The sequence below is a fragment of the Paralichthys olivaceus genome, chromosome 8 (genome assembly GCF_024713975.1).
Source record: "Paralichthys olivaceus isolate ysfri-2021 chromosome 8, ASM2471397v2, whole genome shotgun sequence".
Taxonomy (NCBI): domain Eukaryota; kingdom Metazoa; phylum Chordata; class Actinopteri; order Pleuronectiformes; family Paralichthyidae; genus Paralichthys; species Paralichthys olivaceus.
In genome coordinates this window covers 8,885,741-8,900,235 of record NC_091100.1, presented here as the reverse complement: position 1 = coordinate 8,900,235, position 14,495 = coordinate 8,885,741, and the positions used below count along the sequence as shown (strand labels likewise).

Sequence of the window (14,495 nt, the reverse complement as noted above, 5' to 3'; positions counted from 1 at the left end):
TTACAGCTGTATCAGGGAACAGTGAGGTACTGTGATCAAGCTTTAGGGACTACTGTCAAGCTTCAATCACGGCTTAACGACTCAACTAGGTCAATTAAGTGAAACATGTGCTGCAGGAGCATATTAAATACATTTCAGTTTACAAACAATGACTATAAAACTAGATTTGAAGTTTCATTTTAAAACATATCGATTTTGCATTCAGGCGCAGTTCCTCTACACTAACTCATCATCTTTGCCAAGACACAACCACTTCACCCACAGTCTCTTCTAATTATGCACCGTCAGAACAACAGCAAGCGTGACAACAGTTACACAACAAATTGACAAAACCACTCCACTCATGCACACGCCGCCCCTTCCAGTCTCCTTTTCTGATCCACCCTTACAGGAAGTCCACACCCTGGCCATTCAAACTGATTTGGGCATAAGGGACAACCTTGGCAAGGCTTTCTGTTGACCCCTGGAGATCAGTGGCAGGCTGCTGGTGAAGAGTGACGTCCTTCGAGCAGGTGTTATAGGCCTGAGCGGCAGTCTGTCTGGAAGCCTGACTAGCTGGCTCCAGGCAGTGCTGCTTGATTGGTTAAGCTTCCTCCAACTCAGCGGCAGGATGGGGAGCAAAGAAAGTGTCATCATCTATGAGTGCTGTGCTTTGAGCAGTAACATGCCAGAAATAAACATCAACAGGGGTTAAGTGCGTGCCTGCATGTCATGCGTGCAGCAGTGCCATTCCAAATTGCTTCCCTCCGAACCGTAATAGAAAACCAATTTTTCAGCACATTGAACACATAATGTTTTAAAATGTATCTGTGTCACTCATTTCTGATTGACATCAATAGGAAAGAAATCTGAGGTCTCTGATTATATTGACTATGTTGCTTAATTCCTATAGTTTGGATATAATGACACTACAGCATGAACTTCTACCAGGAAAACTAAATCATCCTTGACCTTTACTGTGATCTTAGTATTCTTATCTTTCTTTAGCAATGCATATCTCTTGGACCTGGTAGAGAATCACTCCGCTTAGCTCCACTAAAAAAGATAAAATGCATCGATAGGGTGATTGCAACCACATGTCATCATTAGTACTGTGCATATGGAGTAAATGTGTCAACCGGCATCACCAGACAGTGGAGGACACGAAAGAAAGATGGTGTTAATGGTGCTGTTTATAAAACAACGAGACCCAGCGGCACTACAAAGAGCAAGAGACGCCAAGTGTTTCTTCTGTGTGAGGTCTCTGGTGGTGTCCTTCATGTGGACACACATATTTCACTGTGTGATAGAGCTGCACAGCAGATGACATCAATGTCAGTGGGACTCTTTGATTCATATGCCGCATGAATAAAGTCAGCTTTAGAATGATGCAATTATACTTCTACCTTTTTGACAACTACTATATATACTATAAATGTATTTTTAGACGTCAATATACACAGTGTACTGTATTAGACTCTACTTGTAGATAATTAAATGAGCTGACAGTGTGATGATCATATGGAGTCCAGCTGCTTAAATGCTACATTCAACCCTAGTAAACTGCACGCAGCATATTCACCCTGTAGTGAGATGTTAAAAAAAAGAAAAACTGCCATCTAGAACATTATGTGTATACATGGAAGGCTGCTGGTAAATGTAGTGTTCTCTTTAACAGGGATCTTCCACGGTAGCGCTGGGGGCATGAGCTCAGGACACACATGGCACTGAGGGACACCAGAGCGGTCCTACCAAATCCCGTTAGGTAAGCCTGGGTTAGTGATTCCACGCTGCGAGACACTGGCTAGCAGATCCGTCACGTTCCCACTACATCAAAGAAAAGTGCAGCACTACGCCCCCCCAACCCCCAACACACACACAAACCCTCTTCCTTGCCATGAGGATCTGCAACTGAGGGTCCAAAGGGGAAAAAAGAGAGAGTGCGGGAGCTCTCTAACCCCCCTGCCACCACAGCAGAGAAACTCTGCTTAGAGAAAAATTTGTGATACTATCCATCTCTGTTCAAGCTGTTGCCTGTGACCATAAGACTGCTCTTACACAGCTGAAGATCACCAACACATCTTCACAGTTAGGTGAAAAAAACCTTGCACTACATTTCTGGACTATAAAAGTTTGCAAATTAGGAAGATGCAGTTGAGCTGTTATCTCGTCAACAAGGCATTTATGAGTTTATTCAAAGATTTGTAGGATTTGTTTAAACCTACAGAGGAACGTGCAAAACTAAAGAGTGTGAAAGCAGTGGGGTGCTCTGAAAACGATTTTTAGGTCATTTAAAAATATGTTCTGCCCATCTAATGCATGTTGATCTTTATTTAGAAACTGTCACTTCCAAATCCTGATTTAAGTTCAGGAAGCTTGATAAGACAAAGCCGATCAAAGCAGTGAACCTTTATTCTTCTACACATAAAACCTGGAGTTATGACAACATCCTAAATGCTTTGAAGATCCAGCTTCATAAAAGCTATAGGAAGTCTGAACATGCACACATATGGTGGAATGATAAGAAAGATAATTTCACAAAGCTGTGAATGAAAAAACGAAAAATTCTACATCAGAGTAAAAGTGAAATAAAGAAGTTTAGTTTGTTTCTGCAGACAAATGTCTTTTTTTTTAATTTACACAGTAAGAAACATCTGTTCTCTCTCAGCAACCCTCCTGTCCTTTTACTCTCATCAATACAAATATCCAGACTGAAAAAATAACTGAAAATGTATTTATTTCCAATAACCTCTTTTTTGTGTGCATATCTAATGTAGATAAGATGATGAATAAAGATTGGTTGGAAATCAGACCAATCAGCAAGCTCATCTTTATTCCCTCACAGATGGCACTAAAGTACACCCCCTCCCATTTACACATTTCCATCCGTACTGTGACAGGTTGGGCCAATCACAAAATTAATATAAACTGAGGCAATGACTGACAAAAGATGGTTGTTGTATAAGGGAAGGTGGGGACATCTACTGATTTGCTGTTGTAACCATTTTAAAGAAAGTGAAAATATATTTTCTATAAAAGAAGAGCAAATAACTATACTTTCAGTATTAGATGATACTCATGTCTAATGTCATTGATCTGATTGGTTGTAGGTCAATCCATTTGTGCCCAAAGGCATTTTGAACTCTTAACAGCTCACATCCCTCAGAAATTGAAAAATGAACTGAGAGGTTCCTGACCCATTCACAAAAGGGAATTGGTTTGGTGATCTCAGGCTCAGTAATGCTGGTCTAAAATAGGCAAAGATGATAACCACTTTAAATTACTTATAACTAGACAGCAGTTCAAACAAGTACAATAGCCAAAGTGGGAACATCATAAAATAATGAAACAGTCTTTTGCCCTCACAGAACATTCAACCTGCATCCTCAAACAGCTACAGGTTTGAGTAGAAATCAGAGTATTTATAACCCACCAGTGACTCTTTGAAGTGGTCAACTTTGTTTTAAATCCACATTAACCACACAGTAAATGAAACTGAACACCGTTGGGCATCTTGACACCAAAATCTCAGCTCCTGGGGCAGAGGTGACCTACCAAGCGAAAAGCACTAAAATCTGCTGACAATCAGCAACTCCCAAAAGCTCCATCATGACTGGACGGCATGTGCAGGAATGTCATGGTCAATGGAAATCAATCTAAACTACTGGGATTGGGGGGGTGGCAGTGGCGGTGGTGGGGGCTCGGGATGGAAGAGAATGAAAGAGAGAATGCGGCTTTGATCTCAGTGAAAACTGATCCCAGGCCTGCAGATACTGTGGCTGCGATGGCCAGCAGCAGAGGCAGCAATCTGACATCAGTGAGAAAACCAGAGGACTCATGTTCCATGATCCCTCCACCGAGTCTTGGCTCTCTTTATTGGATAAGTGAGAGAAACGTATATAAAATGACTACCGTTTTATTGAAGACAGGATGAGGGGGAAAATTGGGTGAAGAAAAAAAAAAGCAGCCATGGTAAATGAAATGAAAGCAGGGGTTTAAAAGTTTTGGCAGTGAGAACGCCGCCTAACTGCCCGGCCTAATTCATCTGCAGTGAGGGGTAATTTCCTCTCATACAGTCAGCTGGTGTCCATACACACAACTATGAATCTCTCAGTGTGCATGATGGAACAATTGATAAAATTGACTGGAAAACAAGCAATAAAAAGAAAATTTAGAAAGCGTCATACCCTGCATTTCACAAGCTATTCTATTTGTAAACTGGAGAGAGTGAATCGTGAGGTAATCAGGATCATGTTTTCTTCATAATGTCACATGCTTTCACCCTCTGCTACTTGGTAGAGGGGAAGCAATGCAATTTTAACATCATTCCACGATAGAGGTTGCGTATGAATGAAGATCCTTTACACACAGCATGTGGCTTCTGCCCCCGACAATCACATCTGCCTCCGAAAGCTGATTCTTACGCAGAACTCACATTTTTAAAAACTTTACCCTGATGAAACTCATTTATATGCACTGCAAAAGCGCAAACAACCCAGGGCTCTAGCTTTTTCTGCACAGTGTCAGTGTTTCCTGTGTGGAGGCACCAAACCATAGCCAGACCTAGGCTGGTTGTCTTCCCGAGTGTGATACCAGAAACATGGACAAAACAGGATTAGAATGGACAGCTGCTGGTGTGCCCTGCGTTTTATGTCTGTCTTGAGAGGAGAAATTTGCAAACGGGACAGACACAGGAAGCCGCCAGTGAGAGACCTGCAGCTGGCCTGAAATTAATACCGTTACAGGGACGATTTCTGTGACAACATACGCCAACCCTGGATGGTAATAAAAGCTTCTCCACAAGACAACCTCAGAGACGTGATGTTGCCTTTGGAGCTCCTCGTTCATGACGGGCTTAGTAGAGGGCTTACTGGGGTCATTTAGACATGCATCATCTAAGATTTTAACAAGATGAGAAATACTTTACATCTCATGCTAATCTGCTGGAAAATAAGGCGTTTGGTTCACATATGGTTCTGGAGGGGACAAGTGTCAGCAATGCTGGTGCAAGAGGGTAAATAAGGATTCTCTTATTTTGACATACAGACACAACAACAACATAAATAATAATGCTCTGAACATGTGGAGTTGATTATTTCGTTTTAATTATATCATATGATTAAGTTTAAATTTGTGACAAGAAACTTAATTTATTTTAATCCCAATTTCAGACTGAGATATGACTCATGATTTCTCTCATTTAATCGCAACATTAAAGACTAAATGTGTTATGGTTGTGGAATCAAAGCAAATAATTTGTCTATTAATTGTTTGCTCCTTTAAATCTTAACCTATCAAGTGTATATTACAGCATTTCACAGCCCAGAGCGACATCGCAGATTGTTTTTTTCCCCTCTATACAACAATCCAAATCACAAATATTTGCTATTTTTACTTCTACTGAGCTGTGTATTGAAAATTAAATTAAGTTTAATCTGTTGTGATTTCTGCACGGACTGTGAAAAACAACCGATTCCATATTTTACATCTTATATCATAGCTAATGACTTAAATGTGAAACAGTGTAACTCATGGTGAGACCTCACAGTCAGGGTGTGTGGGGAGGTAAATCAACAGGTTGCTTCCTCACTCTTCATGCTCTACTGTATGTGACAATACCAGATTAGGTGGCATTACTATGAGAGAGTTCACAAACAAATTTTGACACCTTCAGATTCAGTTGTCTTTGAATCTATAATCGTGCTTGGATTTAATCTGAGCAAAATGAAGACGAACCTCCACTGTGTATCGTTACACTCCATGTTTGATTTTGCTTTCCATTCCACATGTAACCATCACTACACCAACTTTTACTTAAGTTATTGAAAGCCTCTTACCTTTAACCCTCCAAACTAAATACATTTCAAATATACTTACAAATTTACATTAATTCCAGAGTCATTTTACAATCCTTAATTAAAATCCTCAGTGATTTATTTTCTCAAATGACCAATTACGTATACACTTGTATCCTTGCCACACATCGCTTTCACGTTATAAAAGGTTTTATGCATTTAACTAACAGCGATGCAGAGACGGCAAACACTTTTTGACATCCTTATTCTCACACTGACAAAGTAACAGGTGAAAAGAAAAGTTGACACTGACCGTTCTGGGCATGGGCGGTGAGAGGGAGCCATTGTTCATGTAGGAGTCGTTCATGTTACTCATCATGATGTAGCCTGGGTAGCCCGTGTACGGATGGCCTTTGCCGTACAAGTCTTGATGTTTTCCTGGTAAAACAAATTTTGGGGAAAAAATAGGGGTCAGTTTGCTGTGTGTGTTTGCAAAAGTCAGAGAAATTTCAGTGACAAGGAGAAACTCAGATTTAAATAAGCCAGTATCTAAACTCTCAAGAGTTAAGAGTTTACACAGAATCAAATCTTAAAAATGCAAAATTCCAAATGGATTTTTGACAATAAATCAAGCAGGCAATAATGACAAAGCTGAACACAAAGTTGTGCCTCGGTCTGTTTTGCTGCTGTAATGGTATCGCTTTCTATTGCTTTAACCCGTGCCCCATTTTGCCTCAGCCTTTTGTTTGTGCCCTTTCTTCCCGTCTAGGAGAGGAGGGTCGCATTATACAGAGGAACAATGGAGCCCCTCTGTGCCAATTAGCACCAATTAGAAGAACATACAGACTGTGTCAAAACAGGAGACGCCCCAACTGTTCCTCTATGCCTTTGACCTGAGAGGGGGAGCTTTATGTAAGAGGCCTCAATACATCGCCACTCGCCACTCCAACTGCGCGCAGCATAATAAGGCCGGAGGGGGATATACAGCCTGATGGCAACATGGATCTTGTTGTGAAGTAAACTGGTGTTTGGTTTGCAGGGATCACTAGCCAAGAGAGCAATGAGCCCTGAGTGGCAGCAACATGTTGCATGTGACAGTGCGACTGGAGAGATGACATATGTGGGAGGAAAGTTAATTAGGGGTGAGGGTGGGGGGTGGGGGGTAAAAATGGTGTATAATCATCCTCTTTTCACATCAAGTATTCTTTGTTTCCCCCCTTTTCTGCAGGCACCCTCATCTGTGAGGTAGGTAACAGGTAGCTGTGTGCATGAAGGTAAAGCATGTCCTGACTAGACTTGGATCAGAGATAATCTGACTGAGAGCAGCAGAAATGGGGTCTCTGATAAGCACAGTGCAATAGTGTGACGGATCACTGAGAAAAAACACACTCGCCTCAGCGTATTATTCTGGAAGTCAGGGGGTTTTCAACTGCAGCTAAATGGCAACACTGTCCTATAAAGCATGCAGATTTACAGAGCTGTGTCACTTACCATCTTCCATATGGTCTCTGTGTTTTTCGTGATATGAATCTTGGGACTGTCTAGCTGCCTGTTAAATAAAAGCAAAAATAAGAGAGAAATGAAGTGATGATGAATTAATTACAGCAGGAGGGCCTTCGGAGGCACAGAGACATACACAGAGAGAGACAAGGTGATATGGTCAGACACCCACAAACACTGCAGGGACAAATGCCATCCCTTTGCTTGTCACCAAAGCAGAACAAGCTCGCACACACACACACACACACACACACACACAAACACCACTATCTATAGAGGGGTGATGGAGCAGCCTGCATCAAAGCTTCAAAAGAACCACTTAATTAAGCTTCATGTCCTTAAGGAGCATACAAATTAACTTGTTTTCAATATCATGGTCCACTCTCATTTTCATCTCTCATCTCCAAATTCAAATAAATCAAGTGGATTTGTGTTAAGAATTGAAAAAAATCTCAGTGGAAAGTGAAATATAATTATAATTTAAAAAGAGAAAATGGCGCAGACAATTGCCTAAAAATAGATATAAAATCCCCTGCATTTCACATATCAATTTCTTTTCTCTTCTTGAATCGGGACCTCTTTTTTTTTTTTTTTTTTTTAGAGTTCAGACCCCTCAAGATGGCTTCAAGCTGAGCAAGTGGAACTTCGCTGGATTCCTAATTAACATTCAGCACGTCTCGTGCGTCTCTAGGACATTTTGGTGGTGAATGTGTACAGTCTTGTTCGGGATGTGCTCAAAATTTCATTAACACTGCAGTTAATGAAAAAAAACAGCCGTCTTAAGTTTGTAATGGGTAAGCTGCAGCCGGCATCCTGAGGTCAGTGCACGGGCAGACAGATGCAGGAAAAAATAAAACACTCATTTTAACTGTGATGTTTCATACCTACTCTGTTTCTTTTTTGTGCTACTACAAATGTAAAGCAGGAGAAGAAACATTAAAAATTCATCATTAATAATTCCTCCATTGAGATTCTTTATGTATTTACATACATGATGAATTCAACATTCATACGTTTAAGAAATTTGTCTGATAAAAAGGATATTACCCCTAATATTCTTTTTATCTGATCAACTAGGACAAACACATATATTTATCTGCCCCCAAAAAACATTCCAAATGTTATTTATGACTCCAGCAAACATAAAATAATAATAATATTTGGAATTAGCAGGGAGCAAAAATCAAAGATCACATCCCGATGACAAGAATAATTGCAAAGCGTCATTTCATTTAGCTTGCATTTTTATGAGCTTTGATCTTTCAGAGTAAATTAATAATCTTGTTTGTTAATATGGTTTTAAGCCATGTGTGCTAAACAGATTCATGTGCTGGTGTTTACAGCTGCTGAGGGGTTATAGTGAAACCAAAGCAAACACAGCTATTAGCCTACTTCTCACTGGCAGCACGCACACACACACACACATACACACAAGGCCTCAATTCGTTAAGCCTAAAAATAGATTTTTCTTTATTCTAAATCCAAATGTCCCTATGGCTAAATGAAATATAAGTGATGCAGGAGGTTAAAACATTTAGGCCTCTGTGGTGTCTCCTGTTGGGAGGCTCCTGAGGATAAGATGTAGTGTTTAGAGGAGCATCTTTATGGTTTCTGGGGGTGCACCTGGTTATTGAAGCTAATGCTATTCATTTTGTATTAAAAATAAAATACACCGTGAGATGAACTAAATCTGAATGATAAACGTGCATAATGTATATTTTAAAAAGGCTCTGTAGACTGTCACTGCAGCTATTCATTTTGTATTAAAATAAAACAAAAACATTGACACAATAAATGCATGTGACCTCATCCTGTCTGCCATTTAAATCTGGATGATAAAATTACATAATATACATGATAAAACTAAGCAAGCTTCATGACCAGAAAGGACACTATCTGGCCTGTATTGTTAATTTATCTATCACATTTTATCCTGCAAATCTTGAAGGCAAACTCATCAATATTAGATCAATGAAAGCTAAATAAAAAACAGGTCTTTTCGTGATTATTGGGGATTAAAAACAACTTTTGTTTCCAGGCTGTTTCCTCCTGTTTGATGCGGAGCTCAGATCTGACGCCCACAGTCCTCCTCTCCTCCTCATCCTCCTTCCCCCGTTCATCATGTGTGAAAATAACAATACAAACACCACTCACATCGTGGCTGTTGCTGTTGGGGCTGCTCTCCGACTCGTTGACCAGGGACGACTTGATGTCGGCCAGGTCTCCCTCCTCCTCCGAGTGGCTGAGCTCGGCGAAGATCTGCTCCTTGTGCGGGTCCCCCTCGTCTTTGAAGGGGATCATCTCGTCGGTGGCGCACAGCTCCGGGTCTCCGCCGCCTGATAACTGTGGCATTTTAACAAACTGACTCGATTTGCTCGACCGGAGAAACTGAAGCCACGGTTGTCCGAGGAAATGTCACTGAAATCCCTGGTGGAAGTGGAAGATAAGGGGGAACCGTCTCCTCTGGTTTTCACCGGAGCGTCGACGGCGAGTCACCGGGAGAGGAAGCGGCGTGGCGCGGACACGCAGCCGGTGTGTGTCCGATGAAGCAACAGGAGCGTGTGTGTGTGTGTGTCTTCACCACGAGTCTCTGAACTACACACGACCCGGAAAACTTGACGTGCAAGCGGGTCAGAATGAAGAGTCCGGTGCACGCCTCAATGTCATGAGGAGAAAATAAAAAATAAAAATAGAGGGAACCACGAGTTTAAAATCTCATCACTACAGCGTGTGAGTCAGCGTGCGCACAGCGGATATGGTCCAGGAAAAACAAATGTGCGTTCACAAAAGTGCATTCACAAAAACAACAAAGTGGAGAGAGAAAATAGTTCCTCGGTGGTCCGGTGAAGAAGCTGCGGCGTCCTTGGAAATTAAAAATAAAAGAAATTAAAAAACGAAACGAACTGAGCTACAGCAACCACACACAAAAAAGCTGGAGGTGGAGAGGTAAGTGATGGATGTGGAAGAAAAGGAAAAAAACACTTTTAATTCTTTGGGATTTAAAACAGAAAATGCGTCAAAGGTACATCCTCGAGTGAGAAAGAAAAACACATGAAGATATAAAGGAGGGGGAATAAAGACGAGCGACTTCCCCGCTGCTGCCGCACCGCTTCCACAGTGTCATGTAACCCGTGTGTGTATGTGTGTTTGGTATAATGTAGCCGTGCTCCCTCCCTCCTTTCCTTCCTCCCTCCTCTCCTCCCTCTCGCTCTCCTTTCAGTCTGTGGAAAAGGAAGGAGAGATGAAAGGAAAGCCGAGGCTGTGATTGACACCGCACCGATTGACACTCCTCCTGAGACACAGATTTATACGCGGCTTCACAACAAATGGGCAGACAGGAGGAGAAGAGGAGGAGGAGGAGGTGAGGAGGAAGAAGACGCTCCGTGTGTGTAAGATGCCTTGAAACAATCACGAATAATAAAAATGTGAATACATTTAGAATAGTGTTTGTTTGGAGGTACAATAGATTTAATATCGATGCAAGTGGTGGCAATATTGATATTTTGGACCTGTAGATGGGGCCAGTTAAAAAAAGAAAACACTGCTAATAGTTTGTATTTGTCATTTTCTCCCACAGTCACATCGTCCCACATATTTATTGTTTACTTATTTGTGATGACAACAAATCAGCAACATTCAGGCTGAAGTTTAATGTCGTTTTCATTCTATTAACCGCGTCAGCTTTTGATGTGCTTCCTACAATATCTGAAATTATAAAATGTATGTGATTGCTACTCGTTAAAAAAAACTATTTAAGTCTCAAAGTGACAGCAGAGAGAGAAAACAAAATGTGTTGCAATGGCCTAACGAAATGACAGAGAAATAAAAGGCCACACAGTCATAAACCTTTCCCCAGTGACTCCTTAGAAATATTAAAATTTGAAGTCAGACACTCCTTCACCTTTTATTCTCTGTATGAAAACGTGATAAAACACTTAATCAGATTCCTTTTAAGCCACAATCTACACACAATAAAAACAAGGTTATGAAACCTAATCATTATTATTGAGAGAAGAACAAATGCACACACGTCATTAGACAGTGATTAAAAAATTAAAGTGATTAATTAAGAATGAAAAATATGTAAGCACGTGCCACAAACACAAGGGGAAAACCTGTTTTGAAATCAATGCGTCGACGTGGAGTCTCAGATTTTATGAGAAGAAATACAGAGGGGGGGAGAAAAGGAAAATAAACGGCAACAGATACTGATAATAATTAAAAAAACTAAAGGAAAAGGAGTGGAAGTGGCGTGCGTCAGTGCGTCTGTCTGAGCGCAGAGAGGTTGCGTGAGAATCACAGTTGCGCCAGGGAGGCAGATCTTTATAAAGCGCGGGGGGTGGGGTTAGAGGGGCGGAGCCGCGGCTCCCTTTGATCTCGCGGCGGCTGGCTCTTTCATCCCCGACTCTCCCCCTTCCTCCTCCTTCCCCCACTTCCCCCAGCAGCAGCAGCAGCACCAGCCCTCTCAGCCCCCACCTCCCCCTTCCCTCTCTCTTGCCTTTGTATGACTAAATTTGGTCCGAGTGTGGAGCCGGGCCAACATTTCCACGTGTGCGTTCATCCTCCCAGCTGAGAGAGAGAGAGAGAGAGAGAGAGGGAGGGGGAGAGAGAGAGAGAGGAGACAGAGAGGGAGAGAAAGGGGTTCTCTTCCGGGTAAGGGAGGCAGCGCGCGACAGAGAGAGAGAGAGCGAGAGAGAGAGAAAGATCAAAGGCTTTGGGGTTTTGGAAGCGGAGTGTGGAATCAAAGGAGACTGGCTGCATTCCAGAGTGTAGCAGAAAGCGCGCTCGCACCCTCACGCGCCCGATCACGCACGAGCACGCAGTACACTGCACCGATAGAGAGAGTTAATTAAAAAGATTTCACACATAAGGCAAACCCCTGAACAAACAAACCTTTCATTTATTTAAAAAAACTCTAACATTAAACTTAATGTTTCCAGCCAAAAAAAAGAGAGAAAAGTGTGATACAAGCTTTAAACTCTGTTTCCCTTCCCACTCTGAAAGAAAGTGTTGGTTCTACTTCATTAGAGTGCTTCTTTAATTTAATTAGCTGCCACTTTTTTCCTGGCACAATTTGAAATGATCCTACCTACATGCACCACCACCACCACCACCTAAAACCTCGCTAATGGGAACAAACTAATTTCTTTTAAAATGTTTTTTTTTCATGGCTTTTTCCAGCATTCACCTTGGACATGGTTTTAAATCATGAAATTAGGAGAAAAGGGAAATCGGGGGCAATAAGGCCTGTTAAGGTACTAAAAAGAGACAGTGCAGGCCTGCAGGGCCCAAGATAAGAGGTGGAGAGAGCCAAAGTGTGAAAAATGAAACAGATTAAAAACAGCACAGGACTGAATGACTCATGTTTGGAATTAGTTTATTGGCATTGCGATATATTATAGAATACAACATCAGCCTTAATGTTTTCTTTGGGGTCACTGAGAACACAGGTCCTCTTTGACAACTCCGAATCATTCTCACACTGATTGATTGATTTGAATTGATTTCAAACATTATTTTAAAGTGACTTAAATTTTGAAATCTCATATTAGCCATTTGTCAAACAGTTTTAATTAAAATTGATTGGTACTGACACAACTTCCCTCAAATAAATTCTTTTTTAATTTAGAGAAATTACTTTTTGGCAAACAATCTTATTTTGACCATGTATAGTCCCTGTTACATTTAAAACATACTATTATACTATCCTATATAATAGTTCTATTCCCTCATTTTGGAGTAATAATTTCCATACTTTATTGTTTTCATTAAATGTGCAATTTGTGGAATAAATAATTACTTTAATAATTCTTGGCTATTTAACCACAAAATAAAATTGACCTTAAACTAAGAATGTTGAGCAAATAACCTCTTTAAACAGAGATCAGGTCCTCAGCCACTGAGCTTGTTGTTTCTACAGAATAGACGAACCAAACACTGGCTTAGAGCGGGCCTTTTGTATTTTTACATTACCTGAAGGACATTATACGCTCTCACACTTCCTTAGAAAGGAAATTGGTTGCAATCTGCAAGCTCACTGCAAGATGCTTCTACACTCTGAACTTTTAAGGGGAGCATTTTTAAAATTGTAATTAATTTTTTTTTATCAATAACAATTTGTACATTAGCAAAACACCAAAGTTATTTAAGTTTAATGTCTGACAAAAGAAATATTGAAACTCTCCTATGAAAATATCTCAATATCTGAAAAACCCAAAAATCATGCAAATGTCAAGGAAGTAAGACATAAAATAATTTAAAAAGCATTGTATTTACTTAATTTGTATATTATTGGTGTCGTGAGATTAGATTAAATGAGGCAGTCTTGCTGTTCTTTGCTACATGCTACTCCTATAACAAATGAAAACAAAAGAACATAAAAAAGGTTAGCGGATGAATTTCTCTCTTTTTGGAAACTTTCAAAAAAGTAAAAGTTAGCCGGAATTTCATATTACGGTCTTTAAAGTGGTTGTCCAGTTTGTGGAAGTCTGTTTGAGTGATTCATTATTTAATGTCCTCCGCTGCATGGTTAGAGACCACTGCAGAGAAGTCCTTCTTTATCAGAAACCCTGTGAGGAAGGGTCATTTGTTCACCAGGACACCACACTGATATCCATATTTTGCAATACAGATTTTCTTTTTTGCCATCTTTTCCATTCATTTAATGAGCGCTGTTTGCTGCAGCAGAATGAGAACATCAGTAAAACGCCAGCAGAGATAAAGATGCAGCTTTTTGTTTACAGCGAAACGATTCCAGTTTGGCGACTTGATGACAAGGCAACAAACAACAGCCTTTTCTAATGAAGCTGCTGTCAGAACCACCTTACACAATTTCCCTTGACATCTAAATATGTTCTATTCTGCAGAGAGGCTCTGAACATCACAGCCCTGGTTGTTAAAATAACCAGGAAAGTTGGTGAGGAGAGAAAAGAGAGAGAAGAGAAGGAGGGCAGGGAGAGAGACAGAAAAAAAACAGAGCTACATTAGCATTTCTCTCCTAATGAGTTCATAAGAGTGACCCCTCTGGATCTCACATGAAAAGGAAGATTTCCTGCTGCGCTGTGACCTGAATTCAGTTGTCTCTCACTTTAGATACTACATTTTACATGTTGTGTAAGGAAGGAGTATATCTATGCACAGGGCATAATTTAACACCGGCAGACCAGTAGTCAACCTGAAGCGGGGAATGAATATATAAATGGTCCACACATCGCGATGAGA

General features: G+C 40.7%; 1 protein-coding gene across 3 annotated transcripts in view; it reads right to left on the bottom strand.

Moving 5' to 3' along the window:
- lef1 (lymphoid enhancer-binding factor 1) overlaps window positions 1–10,405 on the bottom strand; it is a 41,277-nt gene extending 30,872 nt beyond the window's left edge. For all 3 annotated transcript variants that reach the window (XM_020101320.2, XM_020101321.2, XM_020101322.2), the window contains exons 1-3: window positions 9,429–10,405; window positions 7,266–7,323; window positions 6,088–6,212 (exon numbers count right to left, since the gene is read on the bottom strand). In XM_020101320.2, coding sequence (XP_019956879.1) covers window positions 6,088–6,212; window positions 7,266–7,323; window positions 9,429–9,626 — 381 coding nt within the window. In that variant the 5' untranslated portion in view covers window positions 9,627–10,405. The remainder of the gene's footprint in view (window positions 1–6,087; window positions 6,213–7,265; window positions 7,324–9,428) is intronic.
- Between the last annotated feature and the right edge of the window lie 4,090 nt (window positions 10,406–14,495).